General features: G+C 47.4%; 1 protein-coding gene across 1 annotated transcript in view; it reads left to right on the top strand.

Moving 5' to 3' along the window:
- Positions 1 to 14,126, top strand: part of CLSTN3 (calsyntenin 3) — a 42,687-nt gene that overhangs the window by 359 nt on the left and 28,202 nt on the right. The window contains exons 2-3 of the mRNA XM_053294461.1: positions 5,046 to 5,168; positions 12,142 to 12,337. Of these exons, the coding sequence (XP_053150436.1) occupies positions 5,046 to 5,168; positions 12,142 to 12,337 (319 nt within the window). The remainder of the gene's footprint in view (positions 1 to 5,045; positions 5,169 to 12,141; positions 12,338 to 14,126) is intronic.

Genomic DNA, 14,126 nt, shown 5'->3' with positions numbered 1-14,126 from the left:
CGGGCGGGCAAGCGAACGCCACGGCTCCCAGAGGACGAGGAGGAGGACCGGGCGGCTGGGAAGGTGGGTGCGCTCCATCCGCGCCTGCCTGCCTCCCCGCCACTGGCCAGCCATCTGTCTTCTAATCCGTCCCATCCCGGGGGCTGCTGCCGAGGTTGAGGCAGCGAGCGGGCAGGACTGGAGGTCCCCCGCCCTCTCGGGAGCCAACCATCGCTCTTGGCCACCGCTTGCTCTCCTGCTCGCCGGCTGCTCCCCTTCTTCTGGGGCTGCAGGTCCCTTTGCGTCCTCTCTCCCCTGCCCTGTGTGCCTGCGCGCTTGTACGGCCACCTCCGCGCCTCCGGTTTCGCTCGCTCCCCGGGTTCCTTCTCTGCCTATCCTTCACAGGCACACGCCCAGCAGAGCCCCATGTTTTCTCCTTCTCCTAAGGCAGATCGATCAAAACGGGATGTGGCTCCTTTCGCTGCCCCTCTGCCTTGAGCTGTTTTGTCCACCTCGCGGTAGAGGGGCTTCTGCCTCTAGCCATCCTCAGTAACCCCCCATCCCCGTCTCCCCGCATTGTCTCTTGGCCGCCTTGGGTCCTGGTTTGCGTGTCCATCTGTCTGATTAATTATGGCGAGATCTATAATCTAGCGGGGGGTGGGTGGGAATGGGAGGGTTGCATATATCAATGGGAACTGCTGAACATGGAGAATGCCATGGCAGAGAGAAGCTTCAAAATTCCAAGCACGACGTTGAACATACACACGTCTGAGAGAGAGAGAGAGAGAGAGAGAGAGAGAGAGAGAGAGAGAGAGAGAGAGAGAGAGATGTAGGTTACTAGATCTATTGCTGTAGACACCAAGGCAAGAGAAAGTATTCTAGGGGAACAGAGATGAACTAAGGAGCAGGCTGTTCCTTATGAACTAGGAACTAGGAACAGTCTGGGAAGATGAAGAAGACCTTTACTGCTCACTCCTGTCCCCACCCTCCCCAGTCCCCAGGATGCAGCAGGGAAAGAAGAGAAGTGTGAAGGAGTATTTGATTTCGATTGCCCCTCCTCTCCTCCCTTAAAAAATTGTGTGTGTGTGGAGGGTGTGTGCGGTGTGCGGGGGAGCGGGGGTGCTCTGCAGCAGCATTAGGATTCAGTGTGCTTGTTGGTTTTGCAGATAGGGCTGGAATTGATATTTTCTCTCCCTGATACTGGATGCGAAACACATGGCACCTCTGATGGATGGCTTTGCCTCTTCTGGGAGCTTCTCAAGGAGGACAGGAATCTGCCTGTGCCTCCTGCTAAAAAGCCTCTTTGCAGGAAATCGCCAAAGGCTCTTCAAGTGGCATATGGAAACAGGGGAGGATTTATTCTTCCTCCTCCTCCTCCACCACCATCACCACCGAAGTGTTGCCCCAGCAACAAGGTGTATCTTGCATTGCAACAATTCTGTTTTTTCCATGTCTGAAACAAGGGTTATAAATAGGGACACAAACAAGAGCATGGGATGGGGGCTTTGCAGGATGAGGTGTGCAGGAAAGTGGGAAGTCGCATACACAAGGTGGACTAGCTGCATTCTGACAAGGAGAGACGACCGATGTTTTGCTGGATTTTGAAAAAAAATGTAACCTTGAAACAAATCAGTCTGATGAGAGGGACATCCTGATTCAGAGACCTCCTGGGGCTCCCTGATCTGACCCCCTCCTGCTCTGTTATCCAAGCCTTCGGAGCCCCTGCTGTTACATCGCAGGTTTTGTGCATCAAATGCTCCTCAGACATGACCTGCATCCTTCCTGCTTTTCCACCCTTCATTGACTGCAAAGGTCTCCATAGTCCCAATTACTGCAGCTTTTCCAGGCATACTTATTCTGTGGTGCCCTTGTTGTCTAGTACCAAATGTCTAGTACCAAATACGGACAACATCAGTGCATAAGAACCGTCTGGCCGAATTATACCATCTCTTCCAGTATTCTGTTTTGGATGCCTCTGCAAACTCACAAACAAGCCATGCATTTGATGGCTTTCCTCGGGGTTGTTTTTTTGGGGGGGGGGGCGGGGGTGTCTCCAGTATCTGGCACTGCATCTCAACATGGAGGTTCCAGTTTGTTATTAGTGCTAAAATAGCTCTTGATAGGATGAACCTCTCCTCTCTTACGAATTTGTGCTTTAAAAAGCCATCAAAGCTAATGGCCATCATCACCTCTTCTTGTAGTGAGTTCCATATATTACTTATGCATGTGTTGAAGAAGGACATTTTCCCCCCATCTGTCCCAAATGCACTGCAAATCAGCTTCACTCAGTGGTCTGCAACTCCTCATAATACGAAGTTCTAGGATTATGAAAGAGGATGGAGACTGGAGTTCTGTTCATTTGCTCCACATTGTTCAACAGCCCTAGATCTGGCATAGACTGATGGACTTGTTCCCACTTGTGGATGGCACACCACAGTAGAGATATGCACGGACCGAGATTTGTGCACAGGTTCGACGCAGCGGGGAGGGGAATCCTTTTTTTTAAAAGGAGAGGAGTTCCTTACCTGCTCTCCTCCACCGCATGCAGCTTCGTGCTGCGGTGGCGCTTGTTCTAAGTACTCGCACGTGGCGCCAGCATGCACATGGTATACGCACATACACAGGAGCAATTTGCATGGTCAGCATGGTGTTGCTGACCATGCAAATGGCACCCATGTGTGGATGCTATGTGCGGGTACTTGGGACAAGTGCTGCTGCATCTTTAGATCCCACTCCCTTCCTCGCAGTGCCGAACCTCTGCACAAACCTCGGTTCATGCACATCCCTACTCTGTGGGAACCCCTCAAGAAATATGGGGCCAATGGCAGTCTTGCAGCTGGGCCATGTTCATGCCCAGATACCCTCTGCATGAACTGGTGCCCTCCATCTGGAGCTCTGCCCATGTGGCTGCTGCCATTGGTGAGGTCGTGGTGGTCCCTTTTTGAAGGGTCATGATCACACCAGTGGCAACAGCTGTGCATGGTGCCCTCATTTGGAGAAATTAATTCACACCTATGGTGCTTGCTTGTGAACACAGTCTTACTGCATAGTTCTACTGCATCCCAGGTGACTCCAGGACCAGCCAAAAGGCATTTCAGTGACTGAGGCGGAAAATTCAAATAGCATCTCCTTCACACTAATTAACATGGTTCTCAATCTATTCTGTGTATCAGAACTTTCCGTTGGGTTGTGCTGAGTGGATCAGATGTCTCGGCCTCTTACTCTGCCACTCTTGGAGATGCTCAAAATCCTTTGCCTGGCCTCATGATAGGACTACTTCTGAATGGCATCCCTCTTGTGCCCACGAGGCACTCTTGTGGGAGTCTCTGATAAGTGTGAGTTGGCCCACTATATCAGGGTCAGTGCAAATGATGGTTCCAAATCATAAGGCTAGGGGTTGTTCTGCTTGTAGGGAACAGATTTCCTTGTGAGGAAGATTCCTTGAGGCCGAAACCTTCAGTAATAGTTGCTGGTTCCCTCCCTTCTGTATCTAGCACTTCTTAGAGCCCTAGAGGTGGATGAGGACGTCTCCAGAGTGGTCATTGTGTTGCTCAGTTGTGAATGGATGGATGTGGCCATGTCTCCAAGGAAGATAAGCTTGAAGAGGTGGGGATTGTAACTAGGCCATTGTGATCTAATCCCTGAGACCCAGTTTATCAGGGATTGGTTGGCCGGGAGGGAGTGTTAATTTGTAATGATTTTTCTTTACTAACGTTCTCTCTCTGTCCCTACCCTCCTCTGTTTTCTCTGCCCTGGAGGTTGTATGATAAAGATTAATTTGCTATTTCTGGGCCTGTGACATTTTTCAGAGCCTCCTGCCGGCTGCTGCCTCAGTGTTGAGTCTGGACTGGCTCCAGCCAACCGGATTAGTGCTTCGGGCAATGAGGAGGGGCCAAGGGGAATATGGCACATGCCAGGATAGAGCAAGGGATGCAGAGGCTGGGATGGAGGCTGGATGCAGGAACGGAGTTGAGAATATTTCAGGGGAACATATAGGGCCTTCTCCAATGTAGGCAATGGGAATCCACTTTCTCCCTAGAGCCTTTGGCTTAACCCCTTAATCTTCATCCCCAACTGAAACCAAGTTTAAGCATGTGTAACTGCATTTGCTCACGTTCACCTCTTGCCTCTCCCTCTGTTGTGTCTTCTCCTGTTGAAATTCAGATTGTAAGCTTCTTGAGACTGGGGCCTGGCTTTTTGCTTATCAAAATCTGTCATGAGAAAATGCATGTATATTGATGGCACATGGCCTCGATGATGACAGTGTCTGTCATGGAGCTGCCAAAGGATCCATTTTCAATCTTCATATTATATCAAAGCAAACCGATTTCACTCTTTACTGTTCTCCTCTGATTTGACCTCTGTAGCTCTTTTTCTCTGCATGCAGGGTGAGGCATCCCCAAGTTTATAAATGCTCACCTGTTGAGCAGTTTTCAGATGATAGGGCCGTAAAATTTTAGAAAATTATATTGGGCTTTATGATTATTTATATGTATATATGTATATGATTACCATTTTTTATGATGCTGTGTTTATGATTTTATGTTGTGAGACATCTTGAGAACCCTTCTGGGAAGAACTGGTGCCATGTGCCTATATTTAAATTAAATATATTTAAATTAAATATAGGAATCTTTTTAACATTGAAAAAATGATGAGTTCCCAGTCGAGCTAAAATTAGTCATTCCTAAGTCCCCTTGAAACTATTGGAACGAGTTAGTTGCAAGCAACTAATTTAAGACCCATTGCTTTCAATTGGATGTGTAGCCCAATCCCATCCAGGTTTACTCAGAAGTAAGTCCCACTGATTTCAATGGGATGTACTCACAACTAAGTATGTATAGATTGCCACATTAGTCAAAACTAATTGAAGTGGGGAGATATCTCAGTGTTTTTCAAGTTTCTCCTCTGTTTTTGTGAAAAGTAGAAATGTATTTTGAGAAATGCATAAAGAGTTCTGCCAGTGGGGATGTGAGATGGGATATTAGGAATGTCAGCCAGTAAATAGACCACATTACTGATTTTATTCCTGCTTGCCACCCCTTTTGCACTCCGAATTCCCTCAGCCAACAAGCACAAGCCCTGGATTGAGGCTGAGTATCAAGGCATCGTCATGGAAAATGACAACACAGTCTTGCTGAACCCACCACTCTTTGCTCTGGACAAGGATGCTCCATTGCGCTATGCAGGTATGTGCTGTATGTGTGTGTGAGAGAGAGAGAGAGAGGGAGAGAAAGGGAGAGCGAGAGATTCATTCCAGTATTAGATTTTATTTCAGCATAGCCTTATAGTGAGAAATGTTGGGGCGATAATGACATTGGGGGTTGAGAAGACATTGTAGCATAATATGTTTGCTTTAACGCTATTTCCCTTTATTTATTTAACATATTTGTAAACCACCCAACATGCAAGTCTCTAATATTAATGCCGTTAATATTTTGTAATATTAATGAAATACAATTCTATTGTAAAACACATTTTTGAAAAAATGAAAAGGTCCAGCTTGTTAATTATCCCAATGACTTTGCATTCGGTGACCAGGAGCAGGTTTACTTCTTACTGAGCATTGGGTAGAATAGTTGCAGTATGTTTTCCATTATATCTGTATAAGTAAAAACTCCAGAAACGTAATGCATGTTCCAGTCCATATTCTATGTGCAACAATATATTAATATTCCTGGATATATTTTTTCCCCAAAGAGAGGAGAGCTGGTCTTGTGGTAGCAAGCATGACTTGTCCCCTTAGCTAAGCAGGGTCTGCCCTGGAGGCATTTGAATGGGAGACTTGATGTGTCAGCACTGTGAGATATTCCGCTCAGGGGATGGAGCTGCTCTGGGAAGAGCATCTAGGTTCCAAGTTCCCTCCCTGGCTTCTCCAAGATAGGGCTGAGAAAGATTCTTGCCTGCAACCTGGGAGAAGCCACTGCCAGTCTGTGTAGACCAGGGTTTCTTAACTTTGGGCCCCCAGATGTTGTTGGACTACAACTCCCATCATCCCCAGACATGGCCATTGTGGCTGAGGATGATGGGAGTTGTAGTCCAGCAACATCTGGGGGCCCAAGGTTAAGAAACCCTGGTGTAGACAATACTGAGCTAGATAGACCTATGGCCTGACAGTATATGGCGGCTTCTTATGTTCCTAATGTGAGCACACAGCACTCGCAAATGCCTAGTTCTTTGCACATGGAAGTGGGGACAGGGGTGAGGGGTGAGATTAGAGCTATATTCCAATGTTACACTGTACAGGTGTCTATACACATGTACATATACAGTTGACAGCTGTAGCATATATAGTTGACAGCTGTATATTGACTGCATATGCTGTTTATGCTGCATTGACAGTCAGTAACACATCAATAACTGTACAAATCTGTATATACATGTCAGATCTGTACATAGACAGATGCAGTACAAAGATTATATGTATGCTCAACATAACATGTCAACAGGGCTTTGGATGGGAAATGAAGGAAGCCTCAAAGGACTGGAATGCCCCCCTTTTAAAAATGAAAGCCAAACATTCAAGGAAGGGGCCAGGTCCTTGCAGGTCCCCCCCTAGCTCTGATCTTGACCTAGGGTTCGCCAGGGCTTGGAGGCTCACTCAAAGTTTTAAGGCTTTTGCCTCCCCGCCAGAGTCTCTAGGGCAGCAGTAGAGTCTTAGGAGGAGCTCTGAGAGCAAGAAAACGATTTTTTTACAGGGTTCATTCCCAGACTCCCCTTCTACTCTAAAATGTAAACCACTCAGTTTCCCCCAGCATGTTCTTCTAGTCTTAGGACTGCTTGCTTTCCGTCTGTACAGAGTAGTGACTGGCGGGCAGACATCCGTAAACAAGGGCAGCTCCCTGTGAGGCAAGCACAGGTGACAGTCTGAGGCAGCAAGTGCATCATGGGGCAGTGAGTGTGAGCACCCCACTTCTAGGGGTGTGCGAGCTGGTTCAGTTTGAGCCAGGCTCCATGGTGATCCAGCTGAATTTGACAAGTTCAGGGTCGAACCGGACTGGCCTCAACCGGTCCAGGTTTGAACCAAACCATGCCCAGTTTGAACCAAATCAGTTTGGAGGGTCTACTGGGAAAGGGGAATCTGGTGAGGCAGGGGGTTTCCCAAAGTCTAGAGAGGGTGGGAGGAGAGTCAGTTACTACTTACCAGTCCCATTTCTTGCGGCAGGGGCAGTACGGCACTGGCGGGGGCAGTGGTGACTCCCCCCACTCTCATTGGCCTCCCCCAGGGTAGCTCGAACCGCTGCTGGCCCAGTTCAGGCCTTCGGCCGAGTTTGGGCCTCTGCTCATGCACAGGGGGCATTTTAGTGACCTCTGCACATGTGCAGAGGCCATTTGCGTGACCATGCAATTTGACAGGAACCAAAATGAGCTTGGTCAGGTCAGTTTGAATCTGGTTTGGATTCAAACTGAACCTGCCTGACTGGTTTTGTGCACATCTCTACCCTGCTCAACCCCCCTGGTGGTGGCCACCCACCCAGATGCCACGGCTGCCTGCCACTCCAGCCTTCTTGCCACTCCTGATGCCCTCCCTGTGCCCCCCCCCACACACTTGATGGTTCCATAGCCTGCCTGGAGCTGGCAATGACATTGCCCCACCCTCCTTGCCAGCACTGCCCCCGGCTTCGTCAGCCCAAATGCCACCCCTCTTCTCCCCAAGCTAGCTTCCTCTCTGGCATGCTCTGCCCTCCACGTGCCCTGCAGTGCTGTTTGCAGCTCCAGCTGGCCGCTGCAGCATCCTGCTGGCCTCTCCTAATTGTTGCTGCTGCTCCAGCACCACCTCTCAGTCTGTCACTCTCCCGCTATCACTTCAGCACCAAATTGCAGGAGAGACAGTGACCAGCAACAATGAAGAGAGACCAGCCAGACCCTGCAGATGTGAGTTGGAGCTGTAAAAAGTGGCATCGGACACCTGTCTATTAATGGAACTGCTCCCAGGGAATAGACAGATACCCCTGGCTACGTTTTGGGTTTGTGCGGGGGAATTAGCAAGCTTGAAATGGAGCAGTCCACCTCAGAATAAATGTGTGCAAAGCTCCGGTCATGGGAAGAACTGAACAGAGAGGTTAGAGTTAAAAAATAAAATTAGGTTTATTAGAGGGTTTAGGAGTACAGTAAGAGAAATACTGATTAATAGGCAACAATACTTAACTAACAAAACTAACAAGACTAAGAGATTAAAAGGACTAAGTTACAGCTCACAAGGAGGCAATTTGGCTTGAGTTTCCAAATTAAGTTCACTCAAGGCTGACTAGAGAGAAGCGGTCTTTGGAGAGAACAGCTTTGGATTTTAGAAGGAGCAAGAATAAGGGGAGCGAGAGGTTTGAGAGCAGGAGTTACCACCTCCATCCATCTGGTGGGGTGTTTGTACCCTTGTAGCTCAATCAGTAGCAAGGGACCTTTCTTCTCTGGGGTAGGCAAAAGGCAAAAGACCCAGGGACCAGGAAAAATCCAAGGGGGGTCTTATCTTGGGAGATCAGGGTCTCGCAGCCAAGAGGGCTGTGCAGACCGGGTTAAGAAAAAGGACCAGTCTGGAGGTGATAGGCAGCTGGTGAATCTGAGGAAGAGACACCTGGAATCCAAGGGAGAGAGACACGACTGATTGTGTCTTGACTACTAATAGCCAAAATCTTGCCCAAGGGAATTATGCTGATTGCATCTTTCTGAGAAGGTGGACAAAAGAGACAAAGTACGGGACAGATCTTTGTCCTATTCAAATTTGCTGAGTGTACTTCCTTTCAATACAAAGGGTGAATTGGTCTGAGAGACCTGAGTAGGGCAAAACATAATGGGCGCATCGGGGTTTATCGCATATCTTTTTAGAATACCTGGGAGTGACTAAGAATGTTAACAAGCTTGCTTCCCATGCCCTGAGGCAGCCATTAACAAGCTCCTTAGCAGAGGAGATGACCTTCTACCTCTTATCACTCCTTCCTGAGGAGATGATAACTTGACCTAATCCGATGTGCCAACACATGGAGAATACTGGGCTAATTCTTGAAAAAAGGATAGCGCTTGATTAACTCACATCTACTCTGGCATCCCAACCTGAAAGTGATCAAGGGGGCAAGAGCAGAGAGGTCCTCCTGCAGTCCCTATTAAACTTGACCCGAGAGCCACCATTTCCCAGGCGACACGCCAAGTGCCATGCCCTGTAAGTTAGCTCCTGCGAATCTATTAGAGATCTCATGGTCCCATGGGACCTGGACTGTAAACTGTGGGAACCACACCACCAAGGACAGACCAAAGATCTGTTGCTGGAGGCAACCACCGCGCCTCGTGAAAGGACCCCCCTGATGGGCAGTAGATGTTAACCAGGCAAATTATGGACAGTCATTCACACATCTGTGGGGCAAAATGAGCAGGACATAATAGGTCTTACTACACGCCTCTTTGTTTCAGTTATTTTAATAATATTTGGGGAAAGACCAGTAGTGTCACATGGTCATTATAACCCTTGGTACCCCACACACGTATTTCAGTTTTCAGAATGACAAGCAAAATAACATAACTATACATGATGTTTCTGCAAACTGTTTTGGCCTTAATTTCTTTTTCTTTTTTTCTTTAAACCATGCTTGCTGCGGTTACATTATTTATTCTACTTCTGTCCCAAACGTCCTTGGAAAGGCAACACCTTACACAGGGTCTCCCATCTAGGCACTGATCAGGGCCATCCTTAACAATGGTGTTCCCAAACTATTTCCAGGACTCTTGGCAACCTCCAACCTTGTCCCTCCCCACATTTTCACACACATATTTTGCTTAGATACACAATTCTGCTTTCCCATAAAAGATTATTAAAGTATATTTATTATTTTAAAAAATAGGTGTATACCAAAATGCAACCAAAAAGGGTTCTTGAAGTGGTTCACATAGCAAAAGGAATGAAAAAACAGTTCCCTGCCCCAAAGGGCTTACAATATAACAAGAGGACACCAACCACAGTCACTGGAGGGATGCAATGCTGGGGCGAAAAGGGGACAGTTGCTCTCCCCCTGCTAAATACAAGAGAGCCACCACTTTGAAAGCTGCCTCGTTGCCCAGTTAGCAGAGCTTTGTGGATAAATTATGTCCCTAATGTGCTTCCCCTCAGACCGAGCTTCTTCTTTTTCACAGTGAGTGACCTCGGAGGAGCCATGCCCAGGGGCAGAGGTGTGTGAGACCGCAAGTCACGGCAGTCCCAACTGAGCTTGACTGCAGGGCTTGGCAGGCACGCAAGTGGCGTATGCTGCAGAAGTCCACAGTCAGCACCTCAGTCAGCACACTGTGGGAGCCAGAGGCAAGACTGTGTTAGCCAGCGGGCATCTGTCAAAGGATCCATAACCTGGAGTGTTGCTCCGGCACGTGGACATAAGACAATAGCAGATAAACCTATAGCGAGGAAGTCCCGAAATACATACCAGGGATGGAAATGCCCCAGGTGGCAGTTTCTGCACTAGAGGGCCTTCAAGGCAAAAGAGGCTTCAACTCCCGTTGATTTCAATGGGCACGTCATCCTAATCAGGACCTACTAAGGCAGGGGTGCACAACTCAAATGCCTTGGTGGGCCGGAATCAACCATGACTTGGTGTGGGGGGGCCACGGTTAATTTCAGCACGTTCATTATTACCTTTAACTTAATTATTAAAAATATTAATGAAAGTGAGAGGGCAGAGGGTTGGAGTCAGGGGTAGGAGTGAGGGGAAAGCGGGAAGGTGTCAGAAGTAGGCTTCAGCCCAGGGGTGGGGGGCATCTGGTCTCCAGTGGCCAGACGCATTGAACCGCTGGCTCTACGTCGGTAGAACTGACCCAAGAGCTCTTCATGGCTCCTGCTGTTGTGACGGGATATTCTTACCTGGGACCTGCAAAAAGGTCCCCATAGGCCAGCCTCCGGGCCTTATTTATTTATTTATTTATTTTATTTAACATTTTATACCCCGCTCTTCCTCCAAGGAGACCCCAGAGCGGTGTACTACATACTTAAGTTTCTCCTCACAACAACCCTGTGAAGTAGGTTAGGCTGAGAGAGAAGTGACTGGCCCAGAATCACCCAGCAAGTATCATGGCTGAATGGGGATTTGAACTCAAATCTCCCTGGTCCTAGGCCAGCACTCTAACCACTACACCACGCTGGCTCTGCCGTGCAGGCCTGTATTAAGGGTTGAGAGAGTGCTGTCGGGAGCTCTGTGTCCTAGGCCTACTTGCTTGTAGATTGTTCCCAACTAAAGGGACCATGCTTTGTTCCCGAGCCTGGTGTGTATTCTGGTTAGTTTATGATGTCTCTCGTTGCCTTTGAGATGGGCACAATGTTGAAGTCAGTATCCTTTTAGCTGAGGGAGTTTCTGAGGAGGAATAATCCAAGTCTGAGAATGCAGGCAAGGAAACCTCCCTGCTAGAAGCAGATGGAGGCATTCTGGTCCCCTAGGGTTCTTCCACTTTCTCATATGTGGTCAGTTTTGGCAGACACCTTAGCTTTTCTTGAGATGGTCCAGGGAGGGGGGTCTCCTGCATCCTCGATGTTCCTGGACTCTGTTGATGTAGAAGCATTTTCATTCAGTGTTTTCACCATGACACCTTCTAAGCTATGAGCAATCCACCAAAATTATGGACAGGTGGCAACCTAATGGATATTGAGTTGTGGTGGTAATTTCATGCCATGAGCTCATTATATGGACTAGTCATCATAACAGTATTTCTCTACACCATCATAGATAAAAAAACAGGATGCAGTTTCAAATTGCTGTTGCATGGCAGCCATTTTGTGTGTGGCAGAAAACCAGAGTGTGTGGTAAGAAGCAGGGTTGACCCAAAGCATCCTGCTGCCCAATGTGGAAAATCCAACTGGTGATGTCCCACAAATGAACACGAGGCACAACCCTCTGAGAAGTTGTCTTGTGCCAGCCCCAATGAAATGAGCAGGAACTGCACAAGAGTAGCAACATTCAGTTCAGCAGGCCAAGCAAGGGAACCTTCAATGGATTCTGCCTTTGAGTCAGATCTGTTGCTCTCCACTCTGCTGCCTTTAATGGCATCCAAGATTTTCTAGAATGAGGTGGCTACCTTGCCTTGCCTCATGCCTTGAGGAGGATGCAATGGAGAAGGACAGAAAAAGGGGCCTGCTGCTTGCTTCCTCTATGACTCTCTTCATGTTTCTCTTCCTACTTCTTATTTTTTGGGAACCAGGTGAGATTTGTGGTTTCCGGATCCATGGGGCAGGGGTGCCCTTTGAAGCGGTGATCTTGGATAAAGCAACAGGCGAGGGATTGATCAGGGCCAAAGAGCCAGTGGATTGCGAAGCACACAAGGAGCACACTTTCACCATCCAGGCCTATGACTGTGGCGAAGGACCTGATGGTGCCAACACCAAGAAATCTCACAAGTAAGACTGAGGGGGTTTTTTTGGACTGAAAGCACTACTGATATTGTCCCCTTATACAAACCTGACAAGACCCTTAGCAGAATGCAAAATGTGACAAAGTCCTGAACTCCACATAAAGAGTCTTTTAAACATGCCCCTGCAAAAAACCCTGTGCAATATTGTACACTGGATCAGTTTGGGTTGTTTTAAACTGTATAGTTTCGATTGATTGATTGATTGATTGATTGATTGATTAAAAGATTTAATATACCACCCAATCCACAGATTCAGGGCAGTGTACAAAACAAGAACAGCATCAGAGTTAAAAAAAAAAAAAAGATTTAAAGGGCAAATGCCTCGTAGAAAAGAAATGTCTTCAATAAGGTTTTAAAGGCTGAAAGGGAGGAGGCAGATGAATTTGGGGGGTGGAGGAGAGTTCCAGAGTGAAGGGGCAGCAACCGAGAAAGCCCTTCCTCTGGCCCTAGTACTATGGACCTCTCTGAGACCAGGGACCGAAAGGAGGGCAACCTGAGAAAATCTCACAGGATGCGACAGAAGTGGCTGGGAGACTGGCTAGTTGTTTTCTATATAGTTTTCAATCATCATCATCATCACCAGATATAACTGTAGTCGAGAAGAAAGAAAAACAAGTTAAAATAATCGACATAGCAATACCAGGGGATAGCAGAATAGAAGAAAAAGAAATAGAAAAAATCACAAAATACAAAGATCTACAATTTGAAATTGAAAGGCTGTGGCAGAAAAAGACCAAAGCAATCCCAGTGGTAATTGGCACCCTAGGTGCAATTCCAAAATAACTTGAAGAGCACCTCAACACCATAGGGGCCACAGAACTCACCATCAGCCAATTACAAAAAGCAATTTTACTGGGAACAGCCTACATTCTGTGACGATATCTATTATAATAATAACAGCAACAACGCACAACAACAACAATTATTATTATTTAGTATTAATATAGTGCTTTCCTTATGCTCTTCAAGCATTCCACTTGCATTGACTTAGGGAGGAGCTACCTGTTATCACAGCAAATGTGTTCACCAAACTTGAGTTTGCCAGGATAATGTCACTGTGAGGGTGCGGTACTTGCAGGAAGGAACCAATGGCGGGAAGGGAGTGCTTAATCCTCCTGTGCCCATTCCCCCCCTGCAAATGCCTCCTTGAGACCATTCCCCCACACCCAGCCCAAGTTACTCCTGGTTTCAGGAGAGGGCGTGATTAGAAAAAAACAGCCCAGGAGACACATGTATAAGGGAGTAATTGGCTGGGGGATTGCTAAGCACCTCCCCTGAAAGTGCCCCACCTCCGGGGTTGGGAGCCCTGTAGCCCTATTCAGGTGTTATATAACTGGAGAGCTGAGAGCTGGTCTTGTGGAGAGGAGAGCTGGTCTGGTGGTAGCAAGCATGACTTGTCCCCATAGCTAAGCAGGGTTTGCCCTGGTTGCATCTGAATGGGAGACTTGATGTGTGAGCACTGTAAGTTATTCCCCTCAGGGGATGGAGCCGCTCTGGGAAGAGCAGAAGGTTTCAAGTTCCCTCCCTGGCAGCATCTCCAAGATAGGACAAGTTTTTATTTTATTTTATTTTATTTTATTTTATTTTATTTTATTTTATTTTATTTTATAGGACAAGATTTTTTTTTATTGAACCTGCCTGCAACCTTGGAAAAGCTGCTGCCAGTCTGTGAAGACAATACTGAGCTAGATAGACCAATGGCCTGACTCAGCATATGGCAGTTTCCTCTGTTCCTCTGTTCCTAACTATATACATTGTCCATTGTTACTACGCAT

The sequence above is a fragment of the Hemicordylus capensis genome, chromosome 2 (genome assembly GCF_027244095.1).
Source record: "Hemicordylus capensis ecotype Gifberg chromosome 2, rHemCap1.1.pri, whole genome shotgun sequence".
In the NCBI taxonomy this organism is placed as follows: Eukaryota; Metazoa; Chordata; class Lepidosauria; order Squamata; family Cordylidae; genus Hemicordylus; species Hemicordylus capensis.
Note: the sequence above shows the minus strand (reverse complement) of the source record. Positions and strands in the feature narration are given on the sequence as shown.